The sequence below is a fragment of the Acomys russatus genome, chromosome 19 (genome assembly GCF_903995435.1).
Source record: "Acomys russatus chromosome 19, mAcoRus1.1, whole genome shotgun sequence".
Lineage (NCBI taxonomy): Eukaryota > Metazoa > Chordata > Mammalia > Rodentia > Muridae > Acomys > Acomys russatus.
This window is the reverse complement of record NC_067155.1, coordinates 3,043,968-3,067,364: the sequence shown is the minus strand read 5'-3', so window position 1 is coordinate 3,067,364 and position 23,397 is coordinate 3,043,968. Positions and strand designations below refer to the sequence as shown.

The 23,397-nt window shown below is 49.3% G+C and overlaps 1 protein-coding gene across 1 annotated transcript in view; it reads right to left on the bottom strand.

The window, feature by feature from the left end:
- Nucleotides 1–20,518, bottom strand: part of Dpy19l3 (dpy-19 like C-mannosyltransferase 3) — a 68,848-nt gene extending 48,330 nt beyond the window's left edge. Inside the window, exons 1-3 of the mRNA XM_051162184.1 lie at nucleotides 20,331–20,518; nucleotides 19,406–19,547; nucleotides 15,635–15,768 (exon numbers count right to left, since the gene is read on the bottom strand). Coding sequence (XP_051018141.1) covers nucleotides 15,635–15,768; nucleotides 19,406–19,508 — 237 coding nt within the window. The 5' untranslated portion in view covers nucleotides 19,509–19,547; nucleotides 20,331–20,518. The remainder of the gene's footprint in view (nucleotides 1–15,634; nucleotides 15,769–19,405; nucleotides 19,548–20,330) is intronic.
- Nucleotides 20,519–23,397: the final 2,879 nt, after the last annotated feature.

The window sequence follows — 23,397 nt, the reverse complement described above, 5'->3', positions numbered from 1 at the left end:
AGCACAGATCTGGAGGTTACTGTGGGCCAAGTGGATACCAGGGGAAGGGTCTGCCCATCATACAGAGCCATGCACGGGTACCAGGAAGACTAGCCAGGAGGGCGTGGCGGCCTGAGCGAAGATGAGGTACGGAAGAAGAGGTAGTAAGGGCAGGAGGCAGGTCCTGGAGGGCACATGTGCCAGTCTCACGGGCCACACAGACCCTGAGCCTGTACTTGGGAGCTCAGAAGGCTGGAGTGTGCAGAGTGGAGTTGGGAGTTTGTGTTCAAACTCATTAAGTCTGAAAAGTGTAGGTGGTTTTACATTTTATCTTGAGATGGGATCTCGCTAGGTAGCCCAGGCTGGCTGGCACTTATAAGCACGTGCCACTGTGCCTGGCAAACCTCGCAGCCCCCGCAAGTGTCTCTCTCCCTCTCTCTCTCACACACACACACACTCACAATACATATGCATCATATATTTGAAGACTTTAATCTATGTGTATGTTTATGTATCTGTGTGAGTGCATGCCACAGAAGTACAGGCACGCAGAGCAGCTGAAGAGGGCGTCAGGTCCCAAGGAGCTGGAGCTACAGATGGGTGTGAGCTGCCTGAAACTCTGGACGACCACTGGGTACTTTGAACCACTGAGATCCTCTCCAGCCCCCTAGGGTTTATATTTTTAAAAGGCTGGTGGGTGGGTGGGTGGGGGGAAAGCTGCAGAGTTCAGAGTGGTCCAAGGGGACCGCCGGGTGAAATGAGCAGCCCTCAGAAAGATAAACAGTACACACAGTCGCTCACGTGCAGGATCTAGATACAAAACATATGCGAGACGTGGAGGCTGAAGGGCAGCTTTGTGGGGCAGAGGAGAGGGGAGCAAGTCGGGGCTGGAGGAAAAACACCAGACTACACATTGCCAGTGTGTCCTCATACGCAGGGCCCAGGTTTTCAACAAACACCTTCTTGAAAACAGAAGCAGGAACAACAGAGGGTCATGGGAGGTAAACAGAGCCAAGTACAACGGCAGACACGTTTGAAACTTCACAGTGAAAGGGAGCTGCTATTTGTAATCATTTTAAAAAATAAAGCAACTAGCTGGGCTTTGCACTGTGGTAACACAGGCAGACAGAAGGCACAGTCCTGACACAGTCACCTTCTGGACAGCGTATGTGCTGAGGGGCGGGATCTGCTGAGGGAGTTCACGTAGGGTCTGAATCATCAAGCGTCTTCAAAGCCTCCTGGCCTATGCCAGTCAGACACGATGCTCCGAGCTGCAGAGATGGGAACAGCAAGGCCAGGGCAGATTAGGGCAGACCAGGGCTTTGGCCTGTGCATCTGAAATGCCCTGTGGGCACCAGAAGAAGGTGGGCAACCAAGGGGCTGATTGACAGGTCTGGATTTCAGGGGAATACCTGAGTGGGGTCTTCACTTGGAGCTGCTAGCATGTAGTTCTTAGAAATATGGCTCAGTGGTAGAGCCCCTGCCTAGAATCCCCCAGTGAGGGGCTGGGGTGTGGCTCAGAAATAGATAACTTATCTAATTTGCAAGAGCTTAGTTCCATCCCTAATTCAGGAAAAACTTCTCATAAAAAAGAAAATCTCCAATGCCTGATATTTTTAGAGTAAAGAATGGCAAAATATTCCCTATTGAAACTACAGAAATTATTTTCTGGGGCCACACTTGGCAACTCCTATTTTCCTAGAATAAAATCTATTTCTTTTCTAAGATCTCAGATTTGCACAGACATACCATCTGTGATGTCATGATCTGCTTCTGCTTTTTTTTTTTTTTTTTTTTGGTTTTTCGAGACAGGGTTTCTCTGTGTAGCCTTGGCTGTCCTGGACTCACTTTGTAGACCAGGCTGGCCTCAAACTCACAGCGATCCGCCCGCCTCTGCCTCCCGAGTGCTGGGATTAAGGCGTGCGCCATCATGCCCGGCTCTGCTTCTGCTTTTTAGTTTCTCTGTTCCTACTTCATTTTGTCCATCAGTGTGGACGAGGTCACACGGCTGGTTTTCATTTCCACAGAGTGCTTTCCCATTTTCTAATTAATTGACCTTTTAGCTGTACCCTCCTTTTGCCGGATTATTTGTTTTCTTCCAGTTTCATGAGGGAATATTCCATTCATTTCTGGGCACTCACTCTTATTCTATATTATGCTATTTAAAGCAACAAAACTCTGCATACTGCTTTGAAATACATCTCTGCTTTCTAGGTTTCATTTATAATTTCTAAGCATTCAGCATTCATTTCCTCTGTGCTCCAAGAATTTTTAAAGAAACACTTCTAGGCACTTGTCTTTATCGTACAAGGTCCCGGTTCAGTCCTCGGGGACACAGGAGAAAAGACAGGAAGGAAGCGGGAGGGAGGGAACGGAAACTTTAGAATTATAAGTAGCAAGGGCCTTTGTATTTAGACAGCTCAAACTTTTATTTAAAGGATGGAATAAATCAAAGAGAAAACTGTCACTACCCTGAGGCAGGAACCATAGTGCTTATTTTACTTGGTGAGTGAAGTCTTCCTATTTTCTCTGTGAAAAGCAAAGCAAAGCAAAGCAAAACCAACCAACTGAAACAAACAAAAGGGGAGGCAGAGACAAGGCTCAGCAGCCCAGAGCACTTTCTGCTCTTGTAACAGACCCGGCCGGTTCAGGTCCCAGGACTCACATCAGCAGGCTCACAACTGCCTGGCGCTACAGTTCCAGGGGGATCCAGCGCCCTCTTCTGGCCTCTTGGGGGCATAGCACTCACGAGTGCGTGCATATACACAAACATACACACATCTGTCTATATGCGTAACTTAAATATAAAAGTTTGGAAGTTGGATGCGGAAGTGTGTGTCTGTGAGTTTGGGGTCAGCTTGGTCTACATTATGAGTTCCAGGCCAGCTAGTAGTTGAGACCTTGTTTCAAAAATAAAGTTTGGGGGGCTGGAGAGATGGCTCAGCTGTTAAGAGCACTGACTGCTCTTCCAGAGGTCACGAGTTCAATTCCCAGCAACCACATGGTGGCTCACAACCATCTCTAATGTGATCTGTGCCCTCCTCTGGCCTGTAGATGTACATGTAGGCAGAGCACTGTATACATAATAATATATAAATCTTTAAAAAAAAAATAGTTTGGATATATCTGACATACTTATGTTCTTAACTGGGGAGGTTTCTTAACTACAGTGACACAGGACAACTTATGTACCTCTGTTTATCTCTTAACGACATTCTGCAACGAGCAATGGTCAGAGGACTGTGTATGTACTACTACTGTGCTTTTTGGGTAGTTTTCTTTCATAAACACACCTATGGGGATTTGTATTTTGAGACAGCTTCACTATGGAACCTAGGCTGGTCTTTTATTTGTTTTGTTTTGGTTTGGTTTGGTTTTTCAAGACAGGGTCTCTCTGTGTAGTCCTGGCTGTCCTGGACTCGCTTTGTGGACCAGGCTGGCCTCGAACTCACAGCGATCCAGCTGCCTCTGCCTCCCGAGTGCTGGGACTACAGACTTGCACCACTGCACCCGGTGAGACGGGGTCCTGAATAACCCAGGCTGGCTTCAGAACATCTATGCAGCTGGCAATGCCCTTGGCTTCTGATCGCCTGGCATCCTCCTCCCAGGCTGAGATCACGGGTGGGCACCACAGTGCAGGTTACTGGACACACAAGGGGCTTCGTGCATACTATACACTGAGACCTATCCGGGGCCAACTCACCAGCTGGAGCTATACATACAGTTATAGATATATTTTGCTTCTAGCTATAAAAGAGAATCCAGGCTGTCTGCATTACCTGGGTCCTTTTCTCCCCTCCCCCCACATGCTGTGTTATCACACGGTTACTTGGTCGTATGTTACATGATCAATCATTACTTCATCACACATGTAAACCTGCGCCGCTCGCATCCAATACGCTTTGTGCTGTGGTGTTATGTAACCTTGGTCCTACAGTAAGCTACGTGAGTTCCGTTGGCAGCAGTTCTGACATTAAAAAAAATTCTACCCTAGATAGACAGACAGAAAGGTAAGTAGGTAGGTATGTAGATGGGTGATACATACATACATACATACACACACATATATACATAATTTTTTTTGAGATACAGTCTAGCTGTATAGCCTTAGCTGTCTTGGAATTCACTATATAGACCAGGCTAGCCTCTAGACCGGCTTCTGCTGCCTGAGTACTGGGCTTTCAGGCATGCACTGCCCTGTACCGCTTTTGTCATGGTTTTAAAATCTGTCCAAAGGCTAGGTTAGTTCCTCTGAGTTTCCTTAGGAGCTTGAATATCATTTCCCAGGAGAAGTTTGTTGCCTTTGTTGGCTTGAATGAGCATGCCTGCACAGGCTCATAAGTCTGAGTGCTTATGCACCAGGGAGCAGGATTATTTGAGGGGATTAGAAAGATTTGGAGGTCTGGCCTCACCGCAACACCTGTGACCCTGCTGGAGGACGCGTCACTAGGAGTGGGCTTGAAGGTTTCGAGAGGCCACGCCAGGCGTAGGCACTCTCTCTCTCTCTCTTTTTCCTGGCCTTTGGGTCAGGATGTAGAACGGAGCTACAGCTCCACAGCCATGTGCCCCGCCATGATGATAATGGGTAAACCTCCGAAACTGTAAGCCAGCACCCGGTAAACCCTTTCTCTTGTAAGAGTTGCCTCGGCCGTGATGTGCCTTCACAGCAACTGTGCCTTCACAGCAACAGAGCAGTGACTAAGAAGAAATGAGTGTGTTAACATGCGAGCTGCTTATCCTAAAAGCATTATTCAAAACAATCTTTTTTTATGACGGGCTAATATGCAAGTCACTACTGTAGGCCTAAATTGGCTTCAAATTGATGATCCCCTGCCTCAGCCTCTTGAGTGTACGTATCACAGGCGTGCACCATTCACAGTCTCTGAGTTTCACATGTGACTGCGAAAAAGCTGCAAGTGAGATGAAGCCCTGCTGTCGACCTCCCCCCTCCTCTTGCTCTCCAAAACTGGGGGACTGTGTGTGTGCGCTATAAAATGACTCTGGCACGTAGCTATATGCCCAGTGCTAAGTGCTAAGTCCCACAGTCCCACAGTGCTCTGTGCTCATTACTCTTCTGTGCCTATAATGGCGGCGTGTGCCACCGCATGGGCGCGGAGCTCAGTGGACAGCTTTGCCAAGCTGGCTCTTTGCTCTCCACGTTACTGGACTCCAGGGACCAACCTCAGATTAGATTGTCAGGCCTATGTTCAAAGCGCTGCGTCACACACCAGGCCATCTCAGTGGCTGAGAACAAACACACAAACACACACACAAACACACACACACACACAGGATTCTCAAGTATCCTAAGCTGGCCTCAAACCCATTATGGAGCCCAGGATGACCTGGAACCTTGCTCTTCCTCTCAGTTGCTGGGATTACAGCTCTGCTCCACCACTTTTCCACATTTTGTTTGTTTGTTTGTTTTGTTTTGTTTTTTCAAGACAGGGTCTCTCTGTGTAGCCCTGGCTGTTCTGCACTCACTTTGTAGACCTGGCTGGCCTCGAACTCACAGCGATCCACCTGCTTCTACCTCCCGAGTGCTGGGATTAAAGGCAAGCGCCACCACCACCACCGGGTTCACTCTTGCACATTTCCACAGTGACACATCCTGCTAACGATTTTGCTGGGTTACCTTTCACTGGGACCAGCTACGTCCTTTCAGTTTGTACAGCCAAACTTCCCTTTATCCTTGAACTTTCTGGGAAACAAATTCCTGTGCACCCTTTCCCTGCTCTTTGGCTGGGACACGAGTGCTGCTGCACGTGTGCTATTCCGCGTCTCTCTTCCCCTCCACCACTTGGCTAATTTCACTCGTCTGTCTCCATTCACAAGCCCGCCCAACCCCTCCTCCTGTTCTTCCCACAGTCCCATCTGCAGGAGCCTCAATCCTGCTTGGTGTTATTTTTCTCTTTCTTTTCTAAATCCTGTCTGCTCATGTTCCCGTTCCCTTTGTGGCCTTTATCTCTTTGTGAGAAAAAGTACAGGCTGCGGGTAGAAAGCTGGCTCAGTACCTTGCAGAGGATCTGTGCCCACGTGATGGCCCACAACCACCTGTAACTCCAGTTCTAGGGATCTGACGCCCTCTTCTGGCCTCTGAGTGCACTGCACACACGTGGTGCACACACATACAAGCAGGCAAACACTCATAAACATAAACTTTTTTTTTTTAAAGGTCTCTGCTTTGAATCTATCTTCCAAACTAGCAAATACTTTATTTTGGGGATGGGGGTCTCACTGCATAGTTGAGGCTGGCCTTAAACTCTACCCTCCAGGCAGGAGGCATAGCCTCCCGAGTGCTGGGGTTACTGGGGTTACAGGCCTGCAGCACTGTGTCTAGCTGTTTCTGATATATTCGGTTTTAATCTTCAAGTCTTTGCTATAAAGTTTTCCTGGTTTCCTCTGCCTTCCTCTCCGACTGTGTCATTTCACAATCTTCTGCTAGCTCCTTCTGGGCAATCAGCTGTTCTGAATATGACTAACAAGTTGTTCCTTCCAAAAAGGCTGTGGTGGAGAGAGGCGAGGGGCACTCTCAGCAAAAGTTGCATTAGGATAGAGGTTGTCTTTTTTTTCTTCCTTCAACTTTTGTTTATTTATTTTATGTATATAAGTGCTCTATCTGCATGTATACCTGTACGCCAGAAGAGGGCATCAGATCCCAGTATAGATGGTTGTGAGCCACCATGTGGTTGCTGGGAATTGAACTCAGGACCTCAGGAAGAGCAGACGGTGCTCTTAGCCACTGAGCCATCTCTCCAGCCCTAGAGGTTGTCTTTCAAGTGTGACTTCTTAGCCTGTCCTCGTGGTGCGTGCCTTTAATCCCAGCACTCAGGAAGCAAAGTCAGAGGTAGGGAGAAATCTTGAGTTCAAGGTCAGCCTGGTCTACACAGCGAGGCCCAGGCCAGCCAGAGCAGCACAGTGAGACCGAGAATGGCTTCTCTGGTTTCCCCCTCAGTTCAGGACACAGTGATTGGCAATGCCAGGGCTGCTCAAACTGCAGGTCCTGTTCTACTAAATCCCGAGTCACCCGTCAGCCTCCTCTCATACTGCCTAGCTCCCTTCTCTGTCACAGAGGCACACCCAGGACAACTGCACTGTGGCTCCCTGTGCCACTCCCACGGCCCCCGCTAGGGCATGCCTGCGCCTCAGGCCTGGGCTGCCTATACTCTGCAGCTGCACCTGAGGGCGGAGCCAGAGAGCACTCGCTCAGCACTCCCCTGGACTTGACCGGGTTCGCCTAATTTGGGCCACAGTCTTAGATTCATGGGTCACAAAGTCTGGGGCACAGTGTGGTAGAGTGTGCTTTGCATGTGCAAGCCTTATAAGGGAGGGAGGGAGGGACGGAGGGAGGGGAAAAGGGAATCCAGCTCTCTTCGTTTTCCTTAATTGTTCTGACACGAGTAGAAAGTGACATGTTTTTACTGCCACTTTAAAGTGAGAAGTTAAGTAAGTAATTTTGGGAATTTAATGACACAATTAGAAACAATCCAACTCTCCAAAATTGGGGCACATTCAGAGAGTGAGATAAATGAGAGTATGCGCATGTCAAGAAACGCTGAATTCTATAGGCACATGCTGTCTATCTAATAACAGTGCAACCGTCTATGTGATCTGATATCAGATATGGTGAATTATACGTATGATATTGGGTTTGCCAGGTAAAATACATATGCATTAAGGAGGGAAGATAGAAGGGAAAACATTTTTCTTTGGTGGTGCTAGCAGAATGAAACCCAGGCATGCACAGACTAGCCAAATGGTCTATTACTAAACCATGCTTTTACCTTCAGCACTCAAAACTGTCCCCACCCGCCATCATGGGGTGTGTGTGTGTGTGTGTGTGTGTGTGTGTGAGAGAGAGAGAGAAAGAGAGAGAGAGAGAGAGAGAGAGAGAGAGAGAGACTGGAGAGTGAACCCAGGGCCTAGGCAAATACTCTACCACTGCACTATATTGCTGACGGACTTTCACTTTGTTTACATTGAGACAGGGTCTGGATGAGCTGCCCATGCCGGCTTTAAACTTAACTCTACAATCCTCTGCCTCAGCATCCTGAGCAGCTGGCACAGCCAGCTCTAAAAAAAAAAAAATTTTTTTTTAATTAAAGTAAAACTAATGTGTACTGAAGCCGGGCGTGGTGGCGCACGCCTCGGATCCCAGCGCTCAGGGGGCAGAGACCAGCCCATCCCTGTGCGTTCCAGGCCAGCCAGGACTACGTAGTGAGACCCTGTCAAACACACACACACACACACACACACACACACACACACACACACACAGAATTCCTAAATACATAAGTACAACCTGCTTTGTCAATAGCATGTATGTATGTATGTATGTTTCTTTTCAGGGCTAATCTTTGGTATTAGATAACCAATTGGTGTGTCCGTCCCTATTTCTAACATGAATTAATAAAAAAAAATAGGCCATGAATTTAAGTGGGTATTCGGGAGGGTTTAAAGAAAGAGGGAGGGGGGATGATGTAATTATAAACAAGCCAAACGTGGTAGTGAGTGCTAAGCAATGTTCTCATCTGAAAGTCTGTTTCACCATCAAGGCATAGCATGTATGACAACGGCAAATAAAACATAATAAACGCTCTCAGTTCCTAAAGCACAATAGCAACACGGCTTTCCTATGGCCTCTGCTGACAGCTGTCATTAAAATGCACTGCCTGCTCCCCCACTTGCCAGGACTAACCACGTCCCCTCCTTCTGATGCAGGTCAGGCCGAGCCTTCCAGCTGCTGGCCGCCTCCCCACTCCTTCAGGAACCCCACAGGCCCACCCTGCTTCACACACACACACACAGACACACACACACACACGTTTACTTAGCCCCAATAATGTACTGGGCTTTAAGGGCAGTGCAGCAAGTAAGCATGTGCTTGGACTGTGCCCTTTTTCTTGTTTTGATTATAATAAAGGAAGGCAGAACAAGCAGGCTACATTTAAAGGCCAACTTAAAGCTAAAGTGTTTACTCAAAAAAGGAAAAAGAAAAAGAAAAAACCAACCAAACAAACCTATAAAATGTACCTCACACACAGCAGACATTCAACATGGTCTATGTATTTTTTTAAATCTCTAACATTTGAAATTTCACGGCAAGGAAAGTAAACCGCAGGGCTGAGAAGACGGAAATACAGCCTCTGACCCGTGAGCAGGGCTGGGAAGGGTGCGGAGCACAGCCCTGGCATACTGCGTGAGCCGCCATCTTTCCCTTCAGTTCTCAAGTGGACGCTCCAAGGTTCCCACCTCTCCCTCTCCAACAAAGCAGAAGACATTCCAAACACCGCTCTGAGTCTGACTGTCACACATCCAAGGTGAGCCTGGGTTATGCTCAGAGTTCCAACGAGGCGACTGACTTTACCCTGACCCCAGTCTGCGTCTGCCCCGGCACTGCTCAGCCCAAGCGCCCCTGGATGATCATGTGCTCTTGGGCAGCACACCTGGGAGTTTCTGTGACCTCGACCATAGCCCGGATGTGTAAGTAAAACAGCTAATGCAAACAGGCTCCCCTGACCTGCACCCGACAGCAGCGTCATCATGGTGTTTGCCTTTAGACACGCTCTACCCCCGAGCTTTGGAGCGGCAGCCCGCTCTTGGTTGGCAGCTAATAAAGGAGCCCAACTTGACCTTATATGCCCGGCATCCTGTAACTCTCTCCCCTGGCCTGTCGCCATCCCGCCACCCAGAGCTGGGCATTGAGACTGTGATTCAAAGGAAAGAAACAGACAGACACGCCCTGTTGAGGTAGGACAAGGTGGTGTGTACCTGTCATGCCAGCACTCCAGGCTGAGGCTGGAGGACCAATAGTTGGAGGCTATCCTGGGCTACGCAGTGAGATGTTCTCTTAAAATCAAGTAAAACTTAAACCAGGAAAATCATTTGGAGCACAGAAACTCAATGTATGAACTGTCTATCTTACAACGGCTTATATGCAGTTGTTGAATAGTTAATAATCCCGAGCACTCAAAAACCGAAGTATTTTCACACACACACACACACACACACACACACAGCTTAGCGCCAGGAGTAATGGCACGTGCCTTTAACCTCAGCACTCAGGAGGCGAAAGCACGCAGGTCTCTGAGTTTGAGGCCAGCCTGGTGTACATAGTGAGTTCCAGGCCAGCTGGGGCTGCACAGTGAGACTCTGAGCTCAGTTGTAGCCTTCACAGGACAGGGGTGGTGGGTGAAAGAAACCTGCTAGAGGCTGTGCCAGCTTGCGGCTTCCCAGATGGCATCAGAGGCGCAGAGAGAGACTGCCCGGGCTTCTCTTTCTTCCCCATTCTACACACTTTTGAAACAATCTCACCCACACATCTACAAGCTGGTAATATGAAAATGTCCGCTTTTCAACACAGATGGAGCGCCTGCCTTCAGAGCCGCACACCCAGCTTCCTCAACTCCCTATCTTTAGCGGGACTGCTTTGAGAGGGCCTTCAGGATCGAAAGTCAGCTGGGGGTGCTGGCCGGAGAATCGTGAGTCCGGAACCAGCCTGGGGCACACAGACCTTGTCTTTTTGAAGTTAACTCCTGAGCCCTAGGAATGGAGAATCCGGCTGTCCTCAGCCCTCCGTTCCTGTGGGAGGGCTCAACTCACTGTGAGCAGTGCCAACCCCTGGGCAAGAACAATCTCGGAAAGTAAGGCAGCAGGCGGCACGCCTCCACGGCCTTTGCTTGAGTTCCAGCCTCCAGGTTCCTGCCCTGACTTCCTTCAATGACAGGCTGTAATACGGAAGTGTAAGCTGAAGTAAACCCTTTCCTCCTCCTCCTCAAGTTGCTTTTGGTGGTTGTGTTTCACCCCAGCAACCGAAACCCCAAGATAGGTGAGCTGGGCAGGCTGGCGTCAAGCCACACGCTGCCACACTGCCGGGCCGAGAGGACTTCAATCTGAGCTCACAAGGAAGGGCAAAGGATGCCTGGGTTTGGGGTGCTGCAGACTGCCCTGTGCCTCCCCCCCTCAGCTGGTTCTAAGCTGCATCTTTGTGTCAACTGCAAGTGCAGCATGTCCCTGAGTTCTAGGAGTCACTCTAGCCAACTCCCCCCCACCCGCAGAGGCTAGTGGGCACCTCGGCATTTACAGCCAACTACTTAGAAGTGAGAGCCACCTGGGGATCCCTCAACTTGAGACCAGAGGTGGCTTTTTTGTTTGTTTGGTCTTTGTTTGTTTGTTTGTTTTGAGATGCCTGGAACTCAGAGACCTGCTTGCCTCTGCCTCCCAAGTGCTGGGATTAAAGGTGTGCGCCGCCACGCCCAGCTGCAACCAGAGTCTGCAGCCAGGGCAGTTTTGCCCAGAACTAGTTTCTCAACCTTGGAAGTCTGGCCGAACTGGTGGTAGCTGGAGAGGAGCCACTGGGCCCTGGAGAACGGCGGGTGGCACTGTTACGAAAACTGGCAGATGCAGCCAGCCAGCCACCACGCCGCTCGCAGAACACATCAGGTCGTCAGTGAACTTTGTCCTGCCATCTCTAAAAAAAGTCACCTTCCATAAGGTCAGCTTCCTAGGAGTCAGCCCTCTTCTCTCCAATCCCATCCAGCTCCATTTGAATGGGGATGCAAACTCTACGTCCCCCAAAGAAGGCATGTGGACGGCTGCAGGTACGGAGCCAGGTCATTTCCTGCCATCCTCAGTCTCAGTGGCCATTTGTCCCCAGCCTCCCTCCCTGACCTGGGACATCTGGCTGGCAGGTGAAAACTCACTTAGCAAACCACCAGCTTCTCTGAGATTCAGAACTAAAGATTGTCATGAGAACCACACCCCCCAGAACCCACGGCAGAGAGTCCCCCACTCTGCCGTGGTCCACGTCCTAGCTGTGCTCAAACATCATGACCGAAAGCAACTTGAGGAGGAAAAGGTTTACCTGCCTTATACATGCAGGCTACTGTGAAGGGCAGTCAGGGCAGAATTAAAGCAGATGCCATGGAGGTGTTCACAGAATTGAGCTCCCCCAGAGAACGCCTCTGCTCCTACAACCACGAAGGTCCTGGTTTCCACGTGTTACCCTTGAGGGGCTCAGCTTTACCGTGGGCTCTCATCATCTGCTTTGATTTTTCTTTCTGATTTTGTCCCCTTCATCAAAGTGAAGTTAAACACCTCCTTCAATGCCGGATTCCCAGGCCTAGGAGAGTGCCTGGCTCAAAAAAGATAATCGCTCACTGAGTGTGTCCTAATTGGATGTTAAGGTCTCACGGAATCCGCTGAACAGGATTAGCTCAGCAGTGGGCGCCAGCTTTACTCTACCCTCCTCAATCCATTCTCCACACCATGGCCTGAGACGCCTCTCCAGGGAAACGATGCAGCCTAGTTAGATACGGGGCTCAATACACGCTTGGGGGCCATTTTTCTCTCAGAGAGGAACACATGCCCCTCGCCATCGGCTGTTTCCACACTCATCTACCCTTTCTGAAGTGAGAATTCCGTAATTTTGGTTTCTTTAAAAACACAGGCTGGAGAGATGGCTTAGTGGTTAAGAGCACTGGCTCTTCCAGTGGACCTGGGTTCAATTCCCAGCATCCACAGGGCAGCTCACAACTATCTGTAGCTCCAACCCCAGGGGATCTGGCACCTTCACAGACATACATGCAGGCAAAGCACCAATTGCACATAAAATAAAAATGAATAAATCTTTTTTTTTAAAAAAAAAAGGAAAAACAACCCACAAAAATAATATAAGAATTACGTTTTCATTTTAGTCCCAGGTGTAGGGGTGGGCTGCTTCAGGCTGTCTGCAGCAGCTGACCAAAATTTGCCTCATGTTCTGGCAGAGGCATGGTTTTGCCAGCTGTAGACAGTTTCTGTGATTATGTGATGTTTGGAATTCTGGGAACTTTTCAGAGTGTATATAAGATGCTTTCGCCCTGATGGGTGGGGTTGGTAGCGCAGTTGGTTATTCAGAGGGGTTGGTTGAGGTTTGTTAGTAGTTGTGCTCAAAGAAGAAACAAAAGAAAGGAAATTAGATTCACGGATCTCTCTTTCTCTCTCTCTCCCCCCCTCCCCCCCCTTCTCTCCTTTCTCTCGTATCTAGTGATGGAGGTGAAACTGGAGAGGAACGGGGATAGAGTGGGAAAAAGAAGAACCCACCAAGTAGCAAGGACCAGCAACACCTTTCCCCACCTCTTCTCCAGCCATGCTATACTGCTTGCTGTTGGCACACCCAAGCCCCTCTTGCCTCCTGGCCTTGGGTACACATTCCTCTCCCCTCCCGGGGTCTTCTCCTTTGTTCACCTTCCAGGATGTCTTAGCCAATACTTACTTCTAAAACCCTTCCCTAGCTGCCACACGGGCTGCCATCCTGTGGGCTGCCCAGGTGCACGGGTTCAGGACGTGTGCCCTACCCGCCGTCTCCCTCTCAAGAGCGTCACGTGGAGGCGGGCTCCTGTCTTGTTTGTCCTGCTCAGTACCGTGGGTGGCTACTACACAGTCGATCCATCCGGTTATGCTGGACAAGCTGAAGCCCTTGCTACTCCCTCCATGTTCTCCACAGAATTTAGTTCCCCGTTACCCACAGAACAGGTGCTCAACCCTGGATTGAAAAAGCAGCACAAAGCCAGGCGGTGGTGGCGCACGCCTTTAATCCCAGCACTCAGGAGGCAGAGGAAGGTGGATCGCTGTGAGTTCGAGGCCAGCCTGGTCTGCAAAGCAAGTCCAGGACAGCCAAGGCTACACAGAGAAACCCTGTCTCAGAAAACAAAACAAAACAAAACAAAACAAAACAAAAAACAGAAAACAAACAAACAAACAAAAAAAGCAATGAAGCACCATGGCTACTCTGACCCAGAAAAAAGTCCAGGGTGTCCAAGCAGCTAGATGACGGAGTATGGTCCTTTTAAGGATGTGAGCAAGGGCCACTCACAACCTTTAAAAGACCCTGACTCAATAGTTTGTCCTTAGTCACATGACTTCCTTCAACATGTCTTCCTGCTACACTGCTGGAAGCATTTAACTTCAGACACATGGTCCCCACAGAGGTATTTTAGTCTTTATTCAAAATAAGTGTATTAATGTTCATGAAGAGGCATTGATCCGGGGCTGGAGAGATGGCTCCCTGGTTCACTCACTGCACCTGCTGCTCGTCCAGAGGACCAGGGTTCGGTTCCCAGCACCCAGGCCCAGCGGCTCACAGCCACCTCTAACTCAGCTCCAGGGGATCTGAAGCTCTTTCCTGGCCTCTCCCGGGCACTTGCACCCACAGCTGGCTGCACACACATGGACGCACACTATATATAAATAATAAAATACATCTTAAGGGAACAAGCAAGGCATTTTTGGCTCAAAACCCCTTGGCAACCTGCAAGCTTCCTTCTCTGAAGTCAGATGCACCCTGAAACAATGTCAGCAAGTTCTAGATATTCTGAGAAAGACAGAAAGAAAACAAAATGATATTTAGAGAGTCAGCCCTGTCCCATCAGCAGACACGGTATTAGAAAGGTCTGAAGTGCCTAATGGAGATGAGCCCTCTATTGCATTTCTTCCTTTTGTTTTTTCCTTTTCCCCCCCTCCCTATTGCAACCAACAGACAGAAAAAAAATTAAATTAAAAAAAATAATAAAATTTCCACCATGACCCAGTTTGTACACAATCAAAACTAAAAGTAACAAAATTCTCCTCAACTCTACTCTGCAATATTCCACTGGATTTCACTGAAAAGCACAACTCAAGCTTACTGCGCCCGATGCATAGCCCACATTATCTCTTTCTCTTTCTGCATGGGGACTGGGGTTGGGGATACACAGGCGCGTGCATTTGCATGTGCACATGAACAGAGGCCAGAGGTCAACTGAGTGTCTTTCCTCAGAAGCCGCCTGTCCATCTTGAGTCCTAGGAGACGGAGTCTCTCACGGCAACCTGGGATTGTAAGAGTGCACTACAGTGCCCGGATATTTACACAAGTGCTAGAGGCTTGAACTCAAGTCTTCACTTTATTTTTTACTTTTTCAGACAGGGTAAGTAGCCCAGGCTAGCCTCAAGTTCACAGCCCTTCTGCCTGTCTCCCTAGTGCTGGGGGAAGAGCAGACACCACTATACCGAGTGAGAAACTTCCTTGCTTATACAAATGATGATGTTAAGCTGGGCATGGTGGCTCATGCCTATAATCCTAGCACTCGGGAGGCAGAGGCATCGAGGCCAGCCTGGTCTCCAAAGTGGGTCCAGGACAGCCAAGGCTACACAAGAGAGACCCTGTCTCGAAAAACCAAAAAAAAAAAAAAAAAAACCCAAATGATGATGCTTTTTTTTTCTCCCCATTTTTGTTTTGTTTTGTTTTTTTTTGAGACAAGGTTTCTCTGTGTAGCCTTGGCGTCTTGGACTCGATTTGTACACCAGGCTGGCCTCAGAGCTCACAACGATCCACCTGCCTCTGCCTCCTTAAGTGCTGGGATTAAAGGCGTGAGCCACCTCGCCCGGTGGTGGCTCCTATTTTTAAATGATGGACGCTCAAGTCTTTTGCCCTATTCTTTTCTTTTTTGAGGGGACAAGGTCTCCTGTGACCTGGGCAGGCTTCCCATCTCTGCCTCCTAAGGCCTGGGATGACAGATGCTACCACACCAAGGTAGCGGGCTGGGTCGGATTCTCATGGTCCCGGTGAGTGTGCAGGTGCAGTCATGCTTCTACACGGTTGGCTGCTGGAGAAACAACAGCCCCAGGTGCCCCGTACCTTAATATTGGAAAACCACAGATCGTTCTCATGCAGGGTGGCCAGGTAAACAGATGTGAGAAGCCCGATGCAAAGGGCCACAGTCCCACCGACCGCAGGCGACAGGATCTTCCAGAACCTTCCAGAGGCACGGCCTTTTAGAAAAGAGAAACACAGGAAACAAGAATTTGGAATTTAGAGACGGCTCCGCTGCTACGATCACTTGCTGCTCTTGCAGAAGAGCTTGGTTTGGCTCCCACACGCACAGCAGGCAGCTCACACCACCTGTGCCTCCAGCGGTAGGGGATGTGATGCCTTCCTCTGTCCTGTGCTCATTTGTACAACCTACACACACACACATATATATACACACACACATACACACACACACACACACATACACATGCAGACATACACATATATACACATACACACATATACACAGACACACATACACACAATTAAAAATAAAAATAAATTTTACGGAAACAGTAGAGCATGAATCAGAGGACACACAAACTAGGAAAAATACAAATGTAGGCGGTTTAAGGATAGTTAGAAAGGATGAATATTCTAGTAGGGAACAGATTAAGGACAGGAATAGGCAATGAACAAAAGGGAAAAAATGGCCAATAAAACTAACAGACAGAAGAAAATATGTTAAAATTCATTCAAATTCCCTAGCACTGACAAAAAAAAAAAAAAAAAAAAGCAAAAAACCACCAAGCTGTACTTTAAAAACTCTTGGCAAATATGAAACTTAAAATTGCTAATAGACGGGCTGGGGGTGTGGCTGGGTGGTAGAGCACCTGCTTGGCATGACCAGCAGTGCAAGAGGGATAAATTTAAATGGAGCTGAAACTGCTTTGGAAATGTGCTGACTAGTGTTTGTGTCAACTTGACACAAGCTAGACTCAGCTGAGAAGGGGGTCGCCAGCTTAGAAGCTGCCTGCATGAGACTGGCCGTGGGCAAGTGTGTAGTCAGCGGCTGGTATGGGAAGGCCCAGACACTGCGGGCTGGGCAGCCCCTGGTCCCTAAAGCAAGCAGGCTGCAGCCGGGCATGGTGGCCAACACCTTCAATCTCAGAACAGGGAGGCAAAGGGATCACTCTTGAGTTCAAGGTCAGCCTGGTCTACAAATAGAGTCCAGGACAGCAAGGCTACACAGAGAAACCCTCAAAAAAAGAAAGAAAGAAAAATGAAAGCAAGCAGGCTGAGCAGACCACAAGGGGCCGGCCAGTCAGCAGCAGCCTCCACGGCCTGTGCATCCGCTGCCGCCTCCAGGTTCCTGCCCCACTTGAGCTCTTATCCTAACTTCCTCTGGTGATGAACAGTGATGTGAAAGTGTAAGGAAAGCAAACCTGTGGGTGGTGGTAGTGGTGGCGCGCGCCTTTAATCCCAGCACTTGGGAGGCAGAGGCAGGCGGATCGCTGTGAGTTCAAGGCCAGCCTGGTCTACAAAGTGAATCCAGGACAGCCAAGGCTACACAGAGAGACCCTGTCTCGGAAAACCAAGAAAGAAAGAAAAAAGAAAAGCAAACCCTTTCCTCCCCAGGCTGCCTTTGTTCATGGTGGTTCATCACAGCAACAGAAAGCCTAACTAAGACAGAAATAGATTTAAATAAACAAACATCTTGGGGACCAGAGAGATGGCTCAGGAATTAAGAGCACTTGTTGCTCTTACGAAGGACAACAGGTTCCATTTCCAGCCCTCATGTGGTGACTTGTGTAACTCCAGTTCCAGGGACCCCGGTGCCCTCCTGTGACCCACGACAGTTCCTTCCTCCTCCACCACACACATGTGGTGGCTCAGGGCACGGGAAGGAGAGAGGAACAGCTTCCCAAGCAGCACATGGATCTCGAGTGCTTTTGTAATGCCATGTATGAGTGCTGAGGGCAACCATGTGGAGACAGCGACACTCAGCCAGCGAGGTAAACACTGTCATCTGTGCCACTCTCAGGATGATAAGGAAGCTGGGGGAAAGGAGCCTTTCCTTCTTTTTAAACTTGTCTTTTATTGTCGTGGTTGCTTTTTTTCTTCTTCTTCTTCTTCTTCTTACATCATTTTGTAACATTTTAAAATAATTTTATTTTATTTTTATTTTTTATTTTTGGTTTTTTGAGACAGGGTTTCTCTATGTTATCTTGGCCATCCTGGAAAAAATAATTTTTAAAAAATTAGAAAACAAACCAAAACAGGGGGCTAGAACAATGGCTCAGCAGTTTAAGAGCATTTACTACTCTTGCGGGGGGCGGGGGGTTCCAGGTTCAGTTCCCAGCACCCACATGGCGGCTCACAACTGTCTGTCACTCCAGTTCCAGGGGACCCGATACCCAATTCTCACTCAGAGGACACCAGGCATACAAGTAGTACATATGCACACATGCAGTCAAAACTCTCATGCACAGAAATAAACAAACAAATATTTAAAAACAAACAAGAAACAACCCAGGGGCTGGTGAGGCAGCTCCCTGAGTAAGGGCACTTGCTGCCAAGCACGATGACCTGAGTTTAATTTGTGCAACCCACAAGGTGGGATGAGAGAAGATCCCTGCTGGCTGTCCTCGGGCCTTCACATGCAGGCACTGTTGAGCCACCACACAGATAAGGTAAATAGATAAATGTAATTTATTTTTATTTTTATTCTTTTGGTTTTTCAAGACAGGGTTTCTCTGTGTAGCCTTGGCTGTCCTGTACCCACTTTGTAGACCAGGCTGGCCTCGAACTCACAGCGATCCACCTACCTCTGCCTCCCGAGTACTGGGATTAAAGGGATGTGCCACCATGCCTGGCCCGTGTAATTTTTAAAAAAGATTTATTTATTTATTACTATTATGTATACAGTGCTCTGCAGAAGAGGACATCAGATCACATTATAGATGGTTGTGAGCCACCATGTGGTTGCTGAGAATTGAACTCAGGACCTCTAGAAGAGCAGGCAGCGCTCTTAACCTCTGAGCCATCTCTCTGCCGCTGCCTCCCCCCGCCCCCCGTGTATTTTTTTTTTTTTTAAAGACACAATCTAACACATTTTAGCTGCACAGCGTCATCAGCAACTACTCCAGGGCACCTGGCATGCACTGCTCCCATCAGCTTAGCTGAGTGGCCGGGCTTCCCAACCCAGACATCTTTTATCATATCAAACAGCTTTCTCTGCTACCTACTAGCTCTGGCTGCTAAGAACTCATCTGGCTACAAAGGACTAATTACGTCTGATCCAGAAAATGGCTGGTGGCTGAAGAGCTTCTTCATGCTGACCAGGGGTCACTTAGCAACTGCTCAACGTTATATAAGTGATCCCCCCAAATTCTCATTTTCCCACCTGCCCCCCATTCCTACACCCCTCACCACCACCCCCAAATAAAGCAAAAAAGAGGTTAACTTCAGGAACCTGACTGAATACAAAATGCTAAATTTCTTTTTCCAAAGATTTTAGTGAAATGAGACGCAGCCCAGATAAGGCTGCCTGGATGGTACAAACACACAGAGACCCTGTGCTAAGCTAGGCGAAGCATCACTCTAAAACCCAGATGACACTGACACAGTCAGTTCCATCAACAGACAACTTTTTACCAAGGATTCTTTCTTTCTCATCAAAGCTCTTGGACTGATTGCAGCTGAAAAAGCCAATATAATCAAAGTGCACTCAGAATATCTGGAACAAGTGTCCTTCCTAAGTTTCACGAGCTTTTTTTTTTTTTTTTTTTTTTTTTTAACCCTGTTAGAATGTGACATGTGTTAATACGCAGACGTAAAAGTAAGCCAAAACACTGCTTTAGTTCAGTCACCTACCAGATGGCAATTTCTTTTCCAATGACACATCTCCTTTTGGTAATGGAAAATCCTCAGAAACTTCTATGGGTTTTGTCTCTTTTCTTTGCCGGATGTACATCATGTTGTCAGAGACTCATCCGCATTGTTCTTCCAACCACGCCTACAAACAGCACCCTGATAAATGCCCCACGGATAAACTCGGCACCCTGTTTCCCCCCAAGACACCCTTATGCTCCTACGTACTTAAATCGCATGAGTTAGCCTGCTGTCCCTCGCTCAGCAGACTCTCCCATGCACATCTTAATCAGCCTTTAAAGACACAAGCCAGATATTTAACTCAGCCACATTTATGAAGCACCTGTTCCCCAACAGGCACTGGCCAGAGTCAGGAATACAGGTGAGCCACAGGAAGGCACCCTTCTTCCAGGAAGCCATCTTGGAGGCTCCTCGCCTTGTGATGTTTTACCTCCCTGGTTCCGTAACACTAACTGTGCAATTTGTTGCGTGCCACCGTTTTACATTATTATTATTATTATTATTATTATTATTATTATTATTATTATTATTATTATTATTATTATTATTATTGTTCCTTTAGAAAGTGGTGGGTCTGATTCTCCCGCATAACTGACCACGTGGGAGGGATTCCTAGTAAACTTGTAACAGCTAGATTTTGAAGAATTGATACATTGTCTCTGACACCTGAATTTTAGCACCTGTGTTCTAGGAAAAGAAAAAAAAAAAAATCCCTGCTAAGCTTTATGTCTGGGTGTCAAAGACAGCGCAGAGCTGTGCCAATCAGGGTGGCTGCCCTCACCACCTGTTAAGCGTTATGCCAGGGTGTCAAAGACAGCACAGAGCCCTGTCAATCAGGGTGGCTGCCCTGGGAGCGGGGGGGGGGGGGGGGGAGAGCAACAGTGGGTGTAGCTACAGGAGCAGTTACCTAGATTGGAAGCTGTGAGGGGGAGGCGGGGGTGTGGTGGTGGTGAGTAAGCTGGCTTCTGTCCCCCGGGGAACATCTTGCCTCGGTCCTTCTGACTAATGAATAGCGTTTTACTAATTATCTGTTAAAGATGAGGAGTAGCCAGACGCAATGGCGTCGGCAGTTAATCCGACCTGCACTCCGAAGGTACCAAAGTCTATGTTTACCTAACGGTACTACGCCACTTGCTCAACACAGCAGAGGAAGCCAAAGCCACACAATGCTTTTGTTAAGTAAGATACGTTCATTCAAAAAGGATGAGAAGGAACAGACTTAAATTGCTGTGCCTCAAAGCCCAAGAAACAGTTAAAGTGAGGCGCGGCGCGGGGGGTGGGGTGAGGGGAGGGGAAGAGGAAGGGATCTTTTCAAAGTCTTGCAGCCACAGCTGGCATCCTGTCCCCTCTTGGGGAGTCCTGCCCTGCCAGCCCTAGGCAGGGTTAATTAAGGGCTCTAGAGGGCCCACCTTACACCCACCCAGAGCCTGTTGAGAGGCAGAAAAAGTTACCAAACACCGCAGGTGCTAATTACGATACCCCGCGAACTAGGAAAACAAAAAGTTGCTCCGGCCAGCGGGACGCAAAGCCGGGGCCAGGCAAGACCTTCAGCAAAGGGACCCGAGAGGCAATTCCTGGGCTGCGGACCGGGGACGCGTGCAGCCGCCACCGCCGCGCACCTGGAGCCACTCCCCTGCGCACCTGGCATGCCCACGCGAGGGCCAGGTGCCCGCCGGCCCAGGGAACGAGCTTCCCGCTCAGAGATGCTCCCTTCCACGCCCCGCCCACGTGTCCCACAGACACGGCGCGTCCAGTCCCCCGCCCCTCCCCGGCCCGACCCGCAGCCACAGACCTGCGGCCTCGGCAGTCCTCGCGGGCGGCTCGGGATTGGCAAGGAAGCACGCCCGGGCACCGGGACCTCGGAAGCGTTCCCACGCCACGGGCTAACAGGCGAGGCGGGGACCCAGAGGACCCAGCGGCCGCCGGCTCCGTGCGGCTCGGTGCAAAGCTGGGCCTGGGGGGTGGGGGGGCGTCTACAGCCCCGGGAAGGGGCGCTCCGGGGAGGCCGGGCTGCTGCCGCTGCATTCATTGGTCCCGGCAGCTGTTCGTTAACGCGGGGCCCCGCCCCCGCCCCCCCCGCGCTGCCCCGCCCCGTCTCGTGCGGCGCAGACCGGAAGGAAGAGGCACACTTCCGCTCAGAGGCCTGCTGGGGCTTGCTGGGTTCGGAGGCAAATCTTAAGCTCGGACTGGTCCTGTCCTCGGAAGCCCTGCTGCCCGGAGGAAAGGTTACCCAGTCTGGGGGGGAGGGGGGAACCTTGCCAGCCATGCCAGCCATACCTCCTGCCCGCAGTGTTCACCGGTCTGTGCTTTCGACGTTGTTTAGTGTGACCAATCCCGCAGACGCGTTTGCATCTCCAAAGAAAACGCCCCTCAACCTCCGCATCCCCAACCCCGTCGCACCCATGCCCACCCCCCACAACACCTCCTCCTCCCCCAACCCCCACCCCCACCCCGACCCTCCAGGTGTGAGTGCTCTGGACTTTGTTGTTAATTATCCTCCTTAACAGGCTCCTCCAGTGATGAGCCCCGGATATTACTCTTACCTTTAAATTGCTTGTCAGCCCTTTCCCCTCCTGTTTGAGACAGGGTCTCATTATGTAGCTCTCGCTGGTCTGAAACTCTGTATGTAGACTGGTTTGGCCTCAAACTCAGAGATCCCTCCGCCTCGTCCTGAGTCCTGGCACTAAAGGTGGGAGCTACTACACCCAGATTGAGTTTTGGTAGTTGGATGGCCCTCTGGGATCGGTACCTATGGAAAGGCAGCCTGTCAACTAGTTCCAACAAAAACTGCTTTTTCCACCCTGCTTTCCTTAGTTACCGGCCCCTGCTGGATCTTTTTTTTTTTTCCTCCTTTGAGTATCAACTGTTAATACCAGGAACATACTGCTCAACAGATTGTTCTGTTACTTAAAGTGACTTGGGGAAAGTGTAACCGCTGGGAGGTGTGTGTCTCTTTGAGGAACGAACGGTATTCAACTTCTACTTGATTTCTTTCTCTCTCTCTCTCTTTTTGTTTTGCTTGTTTGTTTTTCGAGACAGGGTTTCTTTGTGTAGCCTTGACTGTCCTGGACTCGCTTTGTAGACCAGGCTGGCCTCGAACTCGCAGCGATCCGCCTGCCTCTGCCTCCCGAGTGCTAGGATTAAAGGCGTGCGCCACCACCACCCGGCTTTCTACCGAGGCAAGAAGTGTCATAAGATAGCCCTTCTCATAGGAAGTAGGTGCCTGCCAGTAAGAGTTAAAGCCTTCGTGCTCCTGTAGTCCCAGCACAGAGGAGGCTGCAGCAGGAGGAGGGCGGAGTCAAACTCTTGCCCCGGACTACATGCAGAGACACGGAGTGCTGACTGTCACAGACATACAATAAGGCCGTGGCTTGTAGTAAGGCAGAAATAGAAAGACAGGGGAAATTGTGGGGAGAGGAAAAGGAATCCCTCACCCCACCCCAGAGCTCCATGCAGCCTCTCGCCTGCTGCCGGCAGGAATTTCAGTACACAACACTCGCTGTAAAGGCCTGCCAACATAGAAATGACATTCCTGCATGGTGGCGCACGCCTTTAATCCCAGCACTCAGGAGGCAGAGGCAGGCGGATCTCTGTGAGTTCGAGGCCAGCCTGGTCTGCAAAGTGAGCCCAGGACAGGCAAGGCTACTCAGAGAAACCCTGTCTCGGAAAAGAAAGAAAGAAAGTAAGAAAGAAAGAAAAAGAAATGACATTCCTCTCATGGATAGCTAGCTCATGTTAAAATAGGCCTGGGTTAAGGCTTGAATATATATATATCATTTCTTTATTATTATGTATACAATGGTCTGTCTGCATGTATACTTGCAGGCCAAAAGAGAGCATCAGATCACATTATAGATGGTTGTGAGCCACCGTGTGGTTGCTGGGAATTGAACTCAGGACCTCTAGAAGAGCAGTCAGTGCTCTTAACCTCTGAGCCATCTCTCCAGCCCAAGGCTTGAGTGTATTTGGACTTT